General features: G+C 40.8%; 1 protein-coding gene across 2 annotated transcripts in view; it reads left to right on the forward strand.

Annotated features, from left to right (window-relative positions):
- CAP2 (cyclase associated actin cytoskeleton regulatory protein 2) overlaps window positions 1-17,024 on the forward strand; it is a 141,681-nt gene that overhangs the window by 16,924 nt on the left and 107,733 nt on the right. For both annotated transcript variants that reach the window (XM_081087730.1, XM_081087731.1), the window contains exons 2-3: window positions 4,744-4,865; window positions 9,445-9,545. In XM_081087730.1, coding sequence (XP_080943856.1) covers window positions 4,745-4,865; window positions 9,445-9,545 — 222 coding nt within the window. In that variant the 5' untranslated portion in view covers window position 4,744. The remainder of the gene's footprint in view (window positions 1-4,743; window positions 4,866-9,444; window positions 9,546-17,024) is intronic.

Here is a 17,024-nt window from a genome sequence, read left to right on the forward strand (position 1 = left end):
TTAGAATGCTAACTTCTTTATTTGAAAAAAAAAAAAAAAACACTCAAAACTTTGGTTTATAAACTCACCCAGAGACATACAATGTGCAATACCCATTTTCCTACCTTTTCTACACCTTTTGAAAATTATTTATAAGGAGAATATTTGATCAACAACAAAGTATCTATACTAATAAAAGCCTAGGTGGTCCTCGCGCCCTCGCTTGCGATGTCATCACAAGGTGGCCACCACAAGATGGCCATGTGCACAGCAGAGGTGGGGCCCAGCGGCCGCTCCATGCGGTGAGGCCTGGGGGTCCCACGGCTCTGTGCAGCACGGAGGAGGTCAGTCCTGGTGTCTCTACCGCCTTGTGCGAAGGAGGCGGTTCCCGGTGGAGGAGGCAGATCGCGGCAGGGGAGGGCAGTTTTGGGCAATCAGGCCAGCAAGGGAGGGCAGTTGTGGGCAATCGGGCCAGCAAGGGAGAACATTGGGGGTAAACAGGCCAGCAGGGGAGCAGTTAGGCATTAATCAGGCTGGCAGGGGAGCGGTTTGGGGGCGATCAGGCTGGCAGGCAGAAGTGGTTAGGGGCAATCAGGCAGGCAGGCAGGCGAGTGGTTAGGAGCCAGTAGTCCCGGATTGTGAGAGGGATGTCCCAGATTGGAGACGGTGCAGGCTGGGCTGAGGGACACCCCCGACCCGTGCATGAATTTTGTGCACCGGGCCTCTATGTCATCATAAAAGTTCTAAACACTGGGGACAATGAGAAGGATTCCAAAAACTTCTTCCAGAGAGGAAAACACAGGAATATCCCAAGGATGAAGAATCAGAATGGCTTGGACTTCTCCAAAGTAACCTAGGGAACTAGAAGACATGGAGCAATGCCTTTAAAATTCTGAGGAAAATTTTCAGCCTGCAATTCTATACTCAGCCTAATCACCAATCAAGTGTGAGAGCAAAATAAAGATATTCTCAGGCATGCAAAATCTCAAAAATATTGGCCTTTCATGTACCTTTTTTCAAAAGACAATGCTCTTTCCAATTAAGGAAATACACCAAGAAAGAGGAGGATATAGAGTCCAGAAAACAGGTGATAGCACATAAGGAGTGGGGGAGAGAAATCCCTAGGATGGTTTCTCTGTTCACCTTCAGTGACGGTGAAGGCAGGTCCCAGGTTACAGATGTGCAGCAGGCCTACGGAATAACCATGCAGTTGGAGTAATTCTTCAGAAGAGATAACTCTGAGAAGAAAGAACTAAGAATTCCAGATGTGGTTGGCCCCATTGAAAGTGGACTTACACAACTGGGGGAAGATTTTGGAGATGATTAATTTTTTAATTATGTAGACAACTGAGAAGCTGAAAGAAAACAAGCTATGCAAAAAGTGAAAATCATGACGTAGCTGTGAATAGCCATAACTGTATTAACACTGATTATTGGTCACAGAAAAATTGAGATATAACATTATTGGGAGAATGGGATAAAAGGAAATGTGCATGTATGTGCCGGTGGGGATGGGACAAGAGAACAGTAAACGCTTTTGTTTTTGGTGGGAACTCAGTGGATGATGTCTGAAAGTGAAGAAAGCAAATGAGACATAGAACTATAAGCATATTATTTAGAAATAAGGAGGCAATTACAGTACTCAAGTAAACAGCTAAAAGAATTGCAAATGGTTGACTCTCAAATCAAAGAATGGAAGGAGGCAGTCAGGGGACTGTTCTGTTTTATCATAAGCCTTGAAGAACTGTTGACTCTACATCTGCTCATGTTTGGCTTTGATAAAAATAAAAGTTAAACTATAAAAAATGAAGGGTGAAGGAGAAATTTAAATAAGAAAAAAAAGGACAAGCAAGGATAAGTTATACTTCTCATTATAGAGAAACTCAAAAGAGAATACTCAAAAAAATAATGCAAAACAAAGCATTAAGATTAACCTCAAGTATCATTTCCTAAAACATTAAAAAGAGAACGTTGTGAAGTTCTGTGTTCCTCCCCCTTTTCCTTTCGCTCACCCTCACACTCTGGCCAAACAGTGGTGTTTATCCTCTATACGCTAAGGTTGGCTAGTACTTGAGTAGAAAATCTGAGCAGCAGCATCTAACCCAGTCTCTTGATTCTCCAGCTGTACGTCTGGCTTCTCTTGGTGTCTCATCCCATTCCCGGAACATCTTACATCCACCATCTTGCCCTTTTCCCTTCTTCGCTGGCTTCCTGATCCACATCATTTGTCCACTGACCCTGACTCATTCCATACCTGGATCTAGCTGTCTGCATTTGCTTTGACTCCCCTATCCATTTCCTCAATCTAATTCTTAATTCCTGGCTCCCACCTCCTCGTCAAAACTTGGCTAAATCCATTTTGAAAAACCAAGGCGAATGGAATCTGCAGCTCTGTTCTTTCTTCATTCTTGAGAGCCAGGCTAGCAGCTGAGGGTGCATGTGGGGAGGGGTGTGTGTGTGTGTGTGTGTGTGTGTGTGTGTGTGTGTGTGTGTTAGAGAAGAGGACACAGCTATCTTGGACCCTGTCATGTTTTTTGGGAATACTAATGTATGTTTTTTATATCTTGGTGTATTCTTTCTTTTATTTGTTCTTCCATTTCTTCTAGAAACTGTTCTAAAATTTTAAACCCAGAGGCATCTTTCCAGCTTCCTTGCATGAAGTTGCATATTAACCTCGTATGAGGCTGTGGCAAGACTTCGGTTCATGGTGATTTCACATGAAGTGACATCTGATTCACTTTTAGACTGCATTCCACACCAGTCTGCCCAGCCCTGCAGTTTATGGGCTAATTCCTGTTGTCTTTCAACATATGAAGCACTAGATAATGTGTGATTTGGGTCTTGTCTGGGAAGCTGATTAAGCCACAGTCAGGGATAGCAATCCTACGTGTGAAATGTAACAGGCCTTCCTCTAACAGCTCTGGGGTGGCTGGAGGTACTTGGTGCTTTTCTGTTGGGGGACAATGAGCTCACTAGGAAAGCAAACACATTCTTTTCTAGTGTGGGCTTGGTCTATGGTGGTAACATTTGGCAAGTTGAGTAACAGGGAACAGATAACTGAACAGATGGGCAACTATTAAAAGATTAGAGGGGCTTTTATCATTTCTCAAATGGCCTTCACCCACCTACCTACAGGATATCCAGTTCCTTCACAAGCTTACGTAATGGATTTAATTTTCTTCTTCCTTTTTTTTTTTTTTCACTTGCAATGGAAGCAAAAACTCTGACATTAAGAGGAAGAGAATAGATGAGAAACTTCTAATTTTGAGTGCCCTTGGGATTAGATGCTGATTTCAGCCATGCAGAGAACACTGCCCCATATTTTGAAAGAGTGGCTACTGGCAATTTTAGAGGAGATGACTTTCCAAATCAGACAGTGAGCCTTCCCCCTCCGCGCCTGATGACCATCTGACATTTGGATGCAGAATTACCGAACTATCCATGTGCTTTGATAAGTATAACTTTGTTTTTAAAATAAGGCAATGGCAAGTCATTACATTTAAGCTCAAAACTAAGAGACTACAAAATACAAAAGAGAAGTGCCTTCCTGGCAGAAAGAGAAAATAGTTACACATCTTAGAGCAATAAAATTTACCCACGCTCTGGGCAGTGTTGTCTGAGATGCAGGAGCGGGTCATCCTCTGTGGCTCAGAATGATGCTTGGAAAGTTCCTGACAGTGAGAAGTGCAGACACTGAGATGAGGCCTGTTTTATTCTCTCTGAGGCAGCAGCCTGATTTTGCCAAGACCATAGGTTGGTATGGTCAGAGTTATGGTACCTATTAGCTAGATCTCGGGAATCTGGCCAAACGAGCTTGGGTTCCATTCCTCAGAGGCTGCCTTAATAACATACATTCCGGGTCAGTAACTCTAAGGGACTTACCTTGTGTATACTCAGTGTGGCTATCTAACATCTGTTTGGAAGCAGGAAGGATGGATTGGTACCCAGCCTCACTTTTACCCCCAATTCCTTAGCCAACTTCAGAGCCAGCTTATTCCTGCCAAGAGTGTCGGGTAACTCAAGATCGCTGTCTCCAAAAACTACCGCACCTAAAACTGAATTTTGTCTAAAAACAACCAACATCAAAGGGAAATAATATTTTAAATTAAAATACCCACCATTCAAAATAATTGCAATTTAAAATAATTTAACAACAGACCCCTGAAACACACTAATAGCAGGTAGAAGACAATTTGCTCTGGAGGCAATGGCCTCTGTTGGCTCCTCAATGATGCACAGTTTCACAAACTCACAGTTCTCCTGGGCTGTGCTGTTTGGTTTAAGGCAACTAAGTAAACAAGGCGTTAGTGTCCCCTGCAGAATTATACTTTAACAGAAAGAATTATTGGAATGGTTAAAGTCTCCTCCCACCATTAGCAATAAGAGTTGACAGTATTAATTGTGAATATATATTCTTGGGCTTTTAAGTAAGTGGTGGACATAGATTGTATCATAGCTCAAAGAACCACCCAAGGAAACACTTGATAATGCTGTCAAGAGAGTGAATGTTTGTGTATTGCATATGGGGCTTGTGAAAGTCACTGAATTGAATAAACTCAATAAAATTTTTGGGGGGGGGCGTTGTTCTAAGTTTCATGTTCTTTTGCTTTTCACATATTTCCCCGACATGTAGAAATACTCTCTCGGTAATTAAAGCCCTTCCCAGCAATTTTTATTTTCCTTCTTGCCACTGCTAAGTGTGATGGTGTCAGCTTGCTAATCCTGCCTGAGCTCACATGAACTCCATTTGTTCCTGTCTTCTAGAATGGAGGCGATGCAGGGATTGGTGGAGAGACTGGAACAGGCAGTTGGCCGACTGGAGTTGCTGTCTGCGGTGTCACACCGGCCTCCTGGGGACTGTGGGGAAATTAACGGTGTCAACGGAGGTAGGGCCACAAACCGTTGTCATTACCCATCTCTACATGGGTCACTTCATTTTGTCCCCATCACTTAGTTCTCAAGAAATATTTCTAGCCCTAACCGGTTTGGCTCAGTAGATAGAGCGTTGGCCTGCGGACTGAAGGGTCCCAGGTTCAATTCCGGTCAAGCATGTACCTTGGTTGCAGGCACATCCCCTGTAGTGGGTGTGCAGGAGGCAGCTGATCAATGTTTCTTTCTCATCAATGTTTCTAACTCTCTATCCCTCTCCCTTCCTCTCTGTAAAAAAAAAAAATCAATAAAATATATTAAAAAAAAGAAAGAAATATTTCTATCTACTTTCTTCAACTTCCCTACTCCTTCCTTTATATGTGACCATGACATTCACCAGATGCAAGCAATCCATGAAAAATAGAAAGGGAAAAAAAGTTTCAACGCACACTCCACAAAAATTACCAGTACCTCCGCCTGTTAAGAGCATAATCCATGTGCCAAGTATCATTACTCTTTCGTTTTAGTGTTTATGCTGCTCTTCCACGCTCAATGACTAAATATATTACCTAAGTGATTATCAAAAAGAAACTAATGTCCTCAGTTGGAATGTAAACTGGAAGGAATTATTATTCTGTAGATTTTAATTTTCAAAAGAACAAGTCATTAAATTTAAGAACTGCAGTTTTAAAGGAGTGAACCTGATGTGAATCCGAATGTGAATTCCTAGTGACATGATCCCATCACGTTGTTTTACTTGTGCCTGCTCCTAACCAAACACACTTTTAAAAATATATGCAAAGGCCCGGCCAGCGTGGCTCGGTGATTGAGCATCATCCTATGAACCAGGAGGTCACAGCTCCATTCCCAGTCAGGGCACATGCCCGGGGTTCAGGGCTCAATCCCCAGTGTGGGGCGTGCAGGAGGTAGCCGATCAATGATTTTCTCTTTCATCATTGTTTCTATCACTCTCTCTCCCTCTCTCTTCCTCTCTGAAATCAATAAAAGCATTTTTTAAATTACATGCTAACACCACACTTAAAAAAATAGATCCTAAAAACTATCTGAGCAAATATAAAAAAATTTACTATTTCTTTAACATGATACCAGGTATTGCAAACTCTCTAAGTTATCTACAGTAATTTTTCCAGTTTCTTCTTGCCTAAGTTTGCAGATTTAGCAAATAAAAATACAGGACATCTAGTTAAATTTGAATTTTAGATAAGCTGACTTTTAGGGGGGCGAGGAGTTGTAAGTGTGTTCCAGATACTGCATGGTACACACTTATGCTAAAAATTTATTCCTTATTTATCTGAAATTCAAATTTAACTGGGCTATGTGTATTTAACCTAGCAACTCTATCCTTGTCTCACATAAGGTTCCTCCTTATCTGACCCATTTTGAATCCTGTTAGGCTTTGGGGGCTAAGAAGAGACTTGTGGAAGAGGGGGTTTCAAACAAAGCTTTCGCCAGGCAAGATCCACAGTGGTGCTTCTAGAATTTCAGGCGTATTTGGAGCTGTGCCTTGTATTACATGCCCTGGGACAAAAATTACTGTGTGAGCACAAATGTGCAGGCTGGTTTTTCCCGCTGAACATAATGAAAATTAAAATGCTCTGAGTGCATTGAAAGGGGGTGCTATTTAAAGGAAGGCTGCCAGGGGCCTGTAAGTTGTTTCTGCATCAACAGAGACACATCTACGATTTCATTTTAAGCCTCTTTTTGTTAACTCTACAGTTGCTCTGTGAGATTCAGTTAACCTTATTTGCAAGAATATATTTTTATGTTCTCTTCAGTAAATTTGTGTCCCTATTACTTTGGCATCTGGTGAACAAAGACATTTCTCTAAAATTGCCAACCACAAATATAAAGCTGGTAAATGCATAAAATAAAGTTAAATCCAACTACCCAGAGATTATGTAGTGTTGTTGAATAAAGGAAAAAAAAACCCTCCATAATTTGAACTTCGCTTACTCAAAGAGCTACTAGACTGCACTTTTTATTTTCTTTATAAAAAATATATTCTGGGGCCCTGGCTGGATGGCTCAGTTGGTTGGAGTGTAATCCTGTTCACCAAAAGGTTGTGGGCTCAATTACCAGTCAGGTGAGGGTACATACCTAGGTTTTGGGTTCAGTCCATGGTCAGGGCATATATGGGAGGGAACCAATCGATGTCTCTCTCCCTCTCTCTCTCTCTCTCTCTCTCTCTCTCTCTCTCTCTCTCTCTCTCTCCATTCCTTTCTCTAAAAGTCAATAAAAGCATATCCTCGGGTGAGGATTAAAAAACATTCTGGGAAAATTAATAGGCTAAGCAAAATTGAAAGGCATATAATTAAATTACTTAAGTATTTAAGCAAATATTTTCTCACTTATTAAAGTCAGGTCTTTTAAATCAACTAGCCACCAATTTATTATCCTATTTAAAACGAAGTGGTAATTAGTAAGTAGGATAGTTAGTAAAATGTCTGAATGATATCCATCCTTAAGACATTTTCAACATCGCTTTCATTTCTTCTTAATTAGTAAGCTTTGGTAATTATCTAAATTCTATTTTGAAAAAACCCTTAAGGACAACCTCTCACCTTAAATATAAACATCAGCATTACAATGATGCTATAATTAAAGATTAAAAATTATTTTTTATTTAAAAAAAAACTTTTGGAAGGAATCCGGTCCATTACAAATCCATCTTTGCACAGACCAAAGAACTGCCTTCTTAATGATACTGGTGTTATGATGTGTTTGCTATGCTTTTTTATCCCTGACAATCAGGTAAGTTTGGCTTAGCAGTGGAAGAAATATTGTTGCATGCCTGCCAAGTGGCAAGCACTGTAATAGGTGCAAGAAAATCTAAGATGAATCATGTACACAGTCCTAATCCTCTAAGACAGTGGTCGGCAAACTCATTAGTCAACAGAGCCAAATATCAACAGTACAACGATTGAAATTTCTTTTGAGAGCCAAATATTTTAAACTTAAACTATATAGGTAGGTACATTGTTATTAACTTAATTAGGGTACTCTTAAGGCTTAAGAAGAGCCACACTCAAGGGGCCAAAAAGCCGCATGTGTCTCGCGAGCCGCAGTTTGCCGACCACGGTTCTAGGACCTTTGGTCTCAATGCATTACTATACAGGGCCACAAATGCTTTGATTGCGGGGTGCTCAAAGGATGCAGGCTGGGGAGAAATACAGGCCATCGGAGGCTGCCTGGAGGAGATGTGAGCAGAGCTGAGTGATGAAAAGCCATCAGAAAACATTCCCTTTTATCATTGTACCTTCTCCACCTCATTTCTAAAACTTTCCACTACTTTGAATACTCAACAGAGACCTACCTCTCCGGCCTCTCCCACACCAGCAAACAGGTTTGCCTGTTTCCAGATGGATCCATAAGGAATCTTTGGGCTTGCACCCCTTTTAGGTTCTGGAAGTTAGAAGTTAAACTAGGTACCGAAAGCTGAAGACAGCTGTTTCAGTCATCCTTTGGGCCTGTGGAAATGGGCAACTGGGAAAAAGGGAAAAGGAAGGAAAACTTTATCTGACAGATCTATGAGCTTGGATATTTCTGTTCAGTATGAGAAAGGCAATCCTAGATTTTGTTTTGGATTTTAGCAGCCTATAGTGCTGAGGTTCTCCATGTTATCTTCTCAAGATTAGGCATATGAAGTCTAGGACTTGGACAAATTTTTCCTGTGAATTAAGAGGCAGGGAGAGTTCAGAGCACACCAGGCTGAGCCGTTGTCACCACAGCTTTTATAGGGATTTGACACATCAAACTTACTCTGCAGGAGCTCAGCAGTCTCTCCTGCCCACCTCCCCTCCCCTGGAGGTGAAGAAGGGACAGAATGTGTGACATCAGCTTCTTTTCCCACTTGCCCACAGTCCGTATTAGCTTGGATCCAGTCGCCCTGGATAACATCGGTAACTGTTGGCAAATCTATTACAGCGCCTGGTCTGGTCAGTCTAGAGCAGCGGCTCTCAACCTTCCTAACGCCGCGCGCGGCCCTTTAATACAGTGCCTCATGTTGTGGTGACCCCCAATTTCATTGTTACAAATTGAACATAATTAAAGCATAGTGATTAATCACAAAGACAATATGTAATTATATATATGTTTTCCGATGGTCTTAGGCGACCCCTGTGAAAGGGTCGTTCGACCCCCAAAGGGGTCGCGACCCACAGGTTGAGAACTGCTGGTCTAGAAGGAAGTGCACTGGCTGTGGATGAATGAGGCTTGATTCTGGTTTTGGATCTGCCTCTTACGTGGCATATGGCTTTGGTCAAGTCACATGCTCTGTTTGCATTTTCATTTCTGATCAGAAAAGCCGTGGTGGTGCTCCTTACCTCATGAGTTTGGGGGAGAATTAAGTGAAATTTTGTAGGTGATAGTGCTTACTGGGGAGGGTGAAAAATAGGAAAGTATTGTTTTCTTGAGCCCTTGAGAAGTGTGTAATAAACACTGATTGAAGGAATGAATGACTTAGTGAAGAGAATGAAAATGGCATGAATGATATTAAACTTGCATATTCCTTATGGCAAAGCAGTACCAGCTGTTCATTAAACTACCAGGGAATCACAGCATGTTCTTCCTCCAAAGGTGTGGCCCCCTCGGTGGAAGCCTTCGATAAGCTGATGAACAGCACAGTGGCCGAGTTTTTAAAGAAGAGTAGGATCCTTGCTGGCGACGTGGAGACTCATGTGAGTACTCTCCTCTCCTGTCCTGCAGGGAAAGATAACACGGTCGGCAAGGAAAGGAGACGGTGGGAGGTGGGTGCACTGCTGGTGGGAGTGTCACATGTGTGGCCGGTATGGAAAAGAGTATAGCGGTTCCTCAAAATAATTCAAGGTAGGATTACCATCCAATCCGGCAATTCCCCTTCTGGATATATGCCCCAAAGAATTAAAAGCAGTATCTCAAAGAGCTATTTGTACACCTATGCTAACAGCAGCATTATTCCCAACAGCCAAAAGACAAGGCAACCCAAGTGTCTGTGGACCATGAATGGATAAGCAAAATGTGGTAGACAAGGGAATATTATTCAGCCACAAAAAGGAAGGGAATTCTGACATATGCTACAATAAAGATAAACCTTGAGGATATTATGCTAAGTGAAATTAGCCAGTCACAGGAGACAGATGCTGTGTGATTCTATTTATAACGTATCTAGTGTAGTCAAACTCATGGAGATGGAAGGTAGAAAGATGGTTGCCAGGGTGGGGAGAGGGAGAAATTGGAACTTTTTAAATGGGTATAGAGTTTTAGTTTTGTGATGCAAACTAACTTCAGAAAACGTTCTGGAAATCTGTTGCACAACAGTGTGAATATACTTAACACTACTAAAGTGTACACTTAGAATGGTTAAGAGGGTCAATTTTGTGCTATGTGTATTTTACTACAATTAAATATATATATAGCTTGAGGAAAGCAAAGTCATAGAATTTGATGATCTCTGGGTTAGTAGAGCCCTTTAATGATATCCAGGACTGCTTTCCAGTTTTAGACACTTTTTATACATATTTAAATGTTTAGCATCCTCTCTAAGGCTAGTCATTATTTGCATGCATTTAGTGAAAATCTAATGCAATAGCCAAACCAATTAAAAACCTACAAGTTTATCACCAGGTTCTTCTTTTTCATTTGCCTACGTTTGTCGCAGAGGATTGAATTCCAACTCCATCTGCTTATAGCTTTCCCAGCAATGAGACAGTCCTGGCAAAACCATTTTCAGATTAGACTCACATAAAATCTGATTATTGAATGAAGTTGTGGTTTGGGGTTAAAAAACACATAAGAAGGGATTCTCGCTTTGCTCCTTCCCCAATTAGACGTTATGTGCAACACCCAACACCAGTCTCCCAGGGGATCAGGTGACTCAAGTTCTACCAGAGGTTCCAGGACTATAATTGAATAGATGCTTAGCTTATCACATTTGCAACAAATTTGTTCCATACATCTGAGAAAAATGAAGATTCTTCTCATGACATCTATTTTTATTAAATATTCCTGTTGAAATACCCACTGACTAAAGAGGGGAAGTTCTAACATACATGAGTTCTAGAAATGTTTATGTAGTGAAACATGTTTGCTTCAAATAAATCACAGAGCTATATAAGTACTCTGGTCTGTTCTTGAGCTCATATACAGTAAGAGAGTGGCTGAGCTTCTTATATTCTAAGGTGTGATGGTACCTGAAAGCTAACATATAAAATGGACTATTACCTCAATACACTAAAAATGATTGTTGAGTCATTGACAAACATTTACTTGCTTGAACACAATCATAATAATTATTGTTTCATTGTTACTATGAATTAATGCTGACATTGTGCTTCTGAGGTATATAGTATATTATAACTCTTATTAGTAATATTTCACAAAATTTTGTATAGAAGCTTTTATTTTTTTATTGTTTACAGTATTACATGTCTTAGAAGCTTTTTACCAGATAATAATGAAGCCTATAGATAAGTACATTTAATTATTTATTTATTTATTTTTAATATATTTTTATTTATTTCAGAGAAGTGAGAAGGAGAGAGAGATAGAAACATTAACATTAATGATGAGAGAGAATCATTGATTGGCTGCCTCCTGCACACCCCACACTAGGTTCAAGCCCATAACCTGGGCATGTGCCCTGACTGGGAATCGAACCATAACCTCCTGGTTCATAGGTCAACACTCAACCACTTAGCCATACTGGCCAAGCTAATTTTTTATTTTTTTAAATGTAGCATTTGAATACTAAGTCTCTTCAAATTGCATAGTAAACAGTTCATTTAAAATCTTTTTAGAACAAATGAGTTATAAATAAAGCATAGCTTGATTTATTATATAAACTTTTTTCTTCTTTCCACTCATTAGTCTGAAAACAGTATGACTCAAATGAAGGAATATTCACAATAATCAATACATAATGTTTTTTAAAAAGGAAAGAAGGAAGGTAGGGAGATCGAGAAGAAAAGAAGGAAAGATGGAAGGGAGGAAGGGAGGGAGGGAGAAAGGGGAAGGGAGTGAGGGAGGGGAGATAGATAGAGAAGAAAAAGAGAAAAATACACTTGTTATCTGAAAGTTTGGACTCTGATTCTACAAGACAAAGAAAAGTACAGGCAGCTATCATCCATCTGCCCATTACTTTAATACACTGAACAAGTACCTTATTTTTCCTCTCTTATAGAACCATGTGTCGTTGACAGTAAGCTTGCAGCTGCTGCCTTTCACATAAGCCAGAAGTGGGGGTTGGACTTTGTTCCAAGAACACACCTGTTGCCTAGAGTAAAAAAAAAAAAAAAGAAAACCTCACATACCTGATTGTACAGTATGGAAATTTGAGAATGACACAAATGTGCATCATGTTAAATCCTGTCCCTGTGCTTAAAAGCTGTTTCACAGATCCTAATAATGAATACAGGCAGCCAAGCTATGATTTAACGTCTGTCTCGATGTGTTGGCTGCTGGTTGGGCTTAATTTACTGAACACTCAATAGTCTATTGACAGAACAGACCACAAAAAGGGGGAACTAATAGCTACAATTAGGAAGCTCTGCTGAACCGAAGAACATAACAGGTTTAGCAAAGATTAGATCTTGTAAAGCCTTCTTGTATGCAACGTAAACCAAAGGGCTTATTCGAATTACTTTTCAACCCAGGACCATTGGCAAAGCTTGCACCCCCTTTTAAGAAAGAATAAACAACGCATAATTTTATAATAGCTGTTTAGAGTATACACAGCCCTCAATGTCACAGCAAAGGATTCTCTAGGAACTGGGCCTATGTAATACCAAGCCCTAGGTCAGACATCATTTATCCTTAAGTGGACAAATATGATTTTTTTTAGCAAAGCTATCCTGTTGTTTTTCATGCTATATGGAACTAATCTCGGGTCTATTTCTAACTGATTTGGAAATCATGAAACAGCTGCAAATCGTATGGCTCTTCCTAACTCAAACCCTTTTTGGAAATTTATAGAATTTATGCTTCTGGGAGTCCGGAACATTTGTTTACTGTTTTGATTAAAATGGATAAGAAAGAAACAACTGAGAGGTATAACATACGTAAGCATGGTATGATTAAATCACATTGCACAACTGAGTTCCCTGATTTTATAAAGGACGAACCTTTTTAGACAATTATTGTAGCTGCACTTTTGGTGGGTCACCATCATTATTCTAGATGCTCCTAGTCTTCGTCATTTATTTGAACCCTTCACAAAATGTTTTGTTCAGTTTATACTAGGCTGGCTAGGTAACAAAGAGTGGCAGAATAAGCAGTATCTTCCTCTGACGAGCACTGGCCATTCGTACTTGGAATTTAGAGCTGGCTCTGCTTTTTATGGCATGACCTTGAGCTCGTCCCCTGACCTGCTCAGTAATAAGGCTGGACACCTCACTTCCAAGGACCTTTCGGCTCTCACAGCCCCTTTGAGTGACTCACCCGCTGCCTGGGCATTAAAGCCTGAGGGGACAGTTTGGTTTCCAGTTGAAAAGCTTGAGAGAGGGCAGCAGCAGCACCATTATAAGAAGCATCTTGAGCTGTGCCAGAGGAAGCACCTCAACCATCTGACATGCAAAGCAAGCAGAGGAAGCATGTCCGGGAAAGGATACACAGAACCCTGAAGAGAAATAGCATCCTGCTTTCCCAGGCGATAGCAGAAAGTCAGACTCCTACCTTTAAAAAGACCCGAGGTCGCCATGAGTCTGTTCTTCTTCTTCTTGCAGGTTGTCACTTCTTTACATGGACCTTATTTCTGGGACAGTTAAGAACCTTATCTCAGAAATGAATAATACATAAATACACGCTTGTTTTACTCATTCTTTTTGTATTCTGCCTTTGATTTTAGAAAACATCTATGGGTAATTTATACTCATTTATAAAGTGACCATTTGTAATGTTGGTGCTTTATGATCTGGGTCTACATATGCACCCTCCTGCCGCCACACACACAAAAACATCAGAAGCACAAGTTTTGACTCAGCCAGTCAGCCCATTCTACACCTTTCCCTCACTCTCCTGCTCACCTTCAGCCAAGTTGGTCTCCCATTAACTTCTGGTTTCCTGCTAATTGTTTTAATTTTAACATTACTATAACTAGAGGTAGATGCCTTGGTGATCTAAAGCCCAAAGGATCTGTATGTCTTCTATATTCTCCAAAAGCCATGATTCTAAAAAATGACTTGTATAAAGAATTCCGCTTCTAGATTTCATACAGGCTGTAAATTGGGAACCTCCTTTCTTACTGTCTGAGCCAGTTACAATAGTCAGAGTTATTTGAGATGAAATAACTTATAAATCATACATTCCAATATATAGCTTCTTTTACTTTTCCTCCTTTTCCTTCCTCCCTCCCTTCTTCCCTCTCTTCCTCTCTCTGTTCCTTCCTTCCTTCCTTCCTTCCTTCCTTCCTTCCTTCCTTCCTTCCTTCCTTCTTTCCTTCCTCCCTCCCTCCCTCCCTCCCTCCTTCCCTCCCTCCCTCCCTCCTTCTCTTCCTCCCCTTTTTCCTCTCCTTCTTCCTTCAGAGAAGGAAACTGCAAGCTAGAGAGGTTAGGTGATGTAGGTGAGGTGTTGACTGGAGCACCATGTCCTGAGGGCAAAGCCAGGACCTGCTGAGCAGCTGTCTCCCAACACCGTTGTCGGTAACTGGACTTACCTTTCCCCTTACCAAATTTCCACCACATGACGACAGCTCATTATGATGTTTGGCTCAGGCACAGGGGCTGGGGAGAGGGTGGAACATCACTGTAACTCGTGTCTTTCATGTGTCTTCTCAGAGCAGTGTCGGGTGAGGCAATAGGGAAAATGGTGACCTCCAGGACAGATGAACTCCATCCCTCATGGGACTTCACTTCTGCCTCATCACACTGACCTTGTCTCAGCTTGAGCTGTTGCACCATATTTGCAGAATTCAGAAACTTCACAGATATATCAGCCTCTGTTATCATTTCTTCCCAAGAATGTGTAAAATTTTTATTCTCAGCACTGAATACATAATTTGCTACTAAACATATACTTTGACTCACAGCCCATCTCCTGCTAAGTCATTGACCTTAGTTGGACATCCTTGTGACCACTTTTCTATTTAAGAATGTTTGTTTTTAGGGCCTATAATCCATGTCTGTTTCATTGAGCATTCTATTTTCATAGCATATTAGAGCGTTAATGAGAAACTGGACTTGGAATCTAAACATCTCTTGAAGGGCCACCAGACATCAGTAACCACCAGGATTGCCCCATTTACTCTACCAAAAATAAAATATGTCACTAAAATATGTTGCTGAAACAATGATTACGGTTCTATTAATTTCTCAGGTTAAGATGATACCTGCCTTTTTTTTCTTCCTGGACAGTCAATGTGCTTTTGCTAAGCTTTCATCTACCTGAGTGCTTTCCTTTTGGCTTCTTAAAGGGAACCTTCTAAGGAAACCTGTGGTAAATCATCAATCCTGGCTTTCCTTCTTTTTTCTGTGTTCACTGGCATAAGCAGAATAGAATGATGCGGCGGTGCATTCTGAGCTGGCCCAGGCTGCAGTGGCTGGAGATAAGCCATGTCACCCACCCGCTAGCCTGCACCTATGAAAAAATGTAGACTATTGAGTCGCAGATGAATGGAGTTGCTCTACAAAAAAGCATAGCAAGAATTTAGAGCTCAGTCCATGCGAGGAGTTCCTGGGGGTAACCAGCAACTTTTCTCTGAAGATTTTTCTCCCTAGAAAGTCCCTTTTAGAGGATCATTTCCCAATGTTAGTCATGCTACCCAGTACTGCAAAATATGCTTCCTTTCCCTTTTTCTTTCTTTCTTTTTTTTTAAATTGTTTTATTGCTTAAAGTATTACAAAGAGTATTACATATGTCTCCTTTTTTTCCTGCCCTTAACAATTCCCCGGCCTCCCCTACCCCCCAGTGTCTTATGTCCATTGGTTATGCTTATATGCATGCATACAAGTCCTTCGGTTGATCTCTTACCACCCCCCCTCAACCCTCCCTGGCTTTCCCACTGTAGTTTGACAGTCTGTTCAAGGCAGCTCTGCCTCTGTGTCTATTTTTGTTCAAAAGTTTATAATGGTCTTTATTATCCATGAGTGAGTGAGATCATGTGGTGTTTTTCCTTCATTGTACTGGCTTATCTCACTTAGCATAATGCTCTCCAGTTCCATCCATGCCATTGCAAATGGTAAGAGTTCCTTCTTTTTTACAGCAGCATAGTATTCCATCGTGTAGATGTACCACAGTTTTCTAATCCATCTACTGATGGGCACTTAGGCTGTTTCCAGATCTTAGCTGTGGTGAATTGTGCTGCTATGAACATAGGGGTGCATATATCCTTTCTGATAGGTGTTTCTGGTTTCTTGGGATATATTCCTAGAAGTGGGATCACAGGGTCAAATGGGAGTTCCATTTGAAGTTTTTTAAGGAAACTCCATACTGTCTTCCATAGTGGCTGCACCAGTCTGCATTCCCACCAGCAGTGCACAAGTGTTCCTTTTTCTCCACATCCTCTCCAGCACTTGTCGTTTGTTGATTTGTTGATGATAGCCAGTCTGACAGGTGTGAGATGGTACCTCATTGTCGTTTTGATTTGCATCTCTCCGATGATTGGTGACTTTGAGCATGTTTTCATATGTCTCTTGGCTTTCTGAATGTCCTCTTTTGAAAGGTGTCTATTTAGGTCCTTTGCCCATTTTTTGATTGGATTGTTTATCTTCCTTTTGTTAAGTTGTATGAGTTCCCTATAAATTTTGGAGATTAGGCCCTTATCAGATGTAACATTGGCAAATATGTTTTCCCATGCAGTGGGCTTTCTTCTTGTTTTGTTGATGGTTTCTTTTGCTGTGCAGAAGCTTTTTATTTTGATGTAGTCCCATTTGTTTATTTTCTCTTTAGTTTCCAATGCCCTAGGAGCTGTATTGGTGAAGAAATTGCTTCGGCATATGTTTGAGATTTTGTTGCCGTTGGATTCTTCTAGTATTTTTATGGTTTCCCATCTTACATTTAAGTCCTTTATCCATTTTGAGTTTATTTTTGTGTATAGTGTAAGTTGGTGGTCTAGTTTCATTTTTCTGCACGTATCTGTCCAATTTTCCCAACACCATTTATTGAAGAGACTATCTTGACTCCATTGTATGTTCTTGCCTCCTTTGTCAAATATTAATTGAGCATATTGGTTCAGGCTGATTTCTGGG

This window comes from Myotis nattereri (assembly GCF_964212035.1).
Source record: "Myotis nattereri genome assembly, chromosome: 3".
NCBI lineage: Eukaryota > Metazoa > Chordata > Mammalia > Chiroptera > Vespertilionidae > Myotis > Myotis nattereri.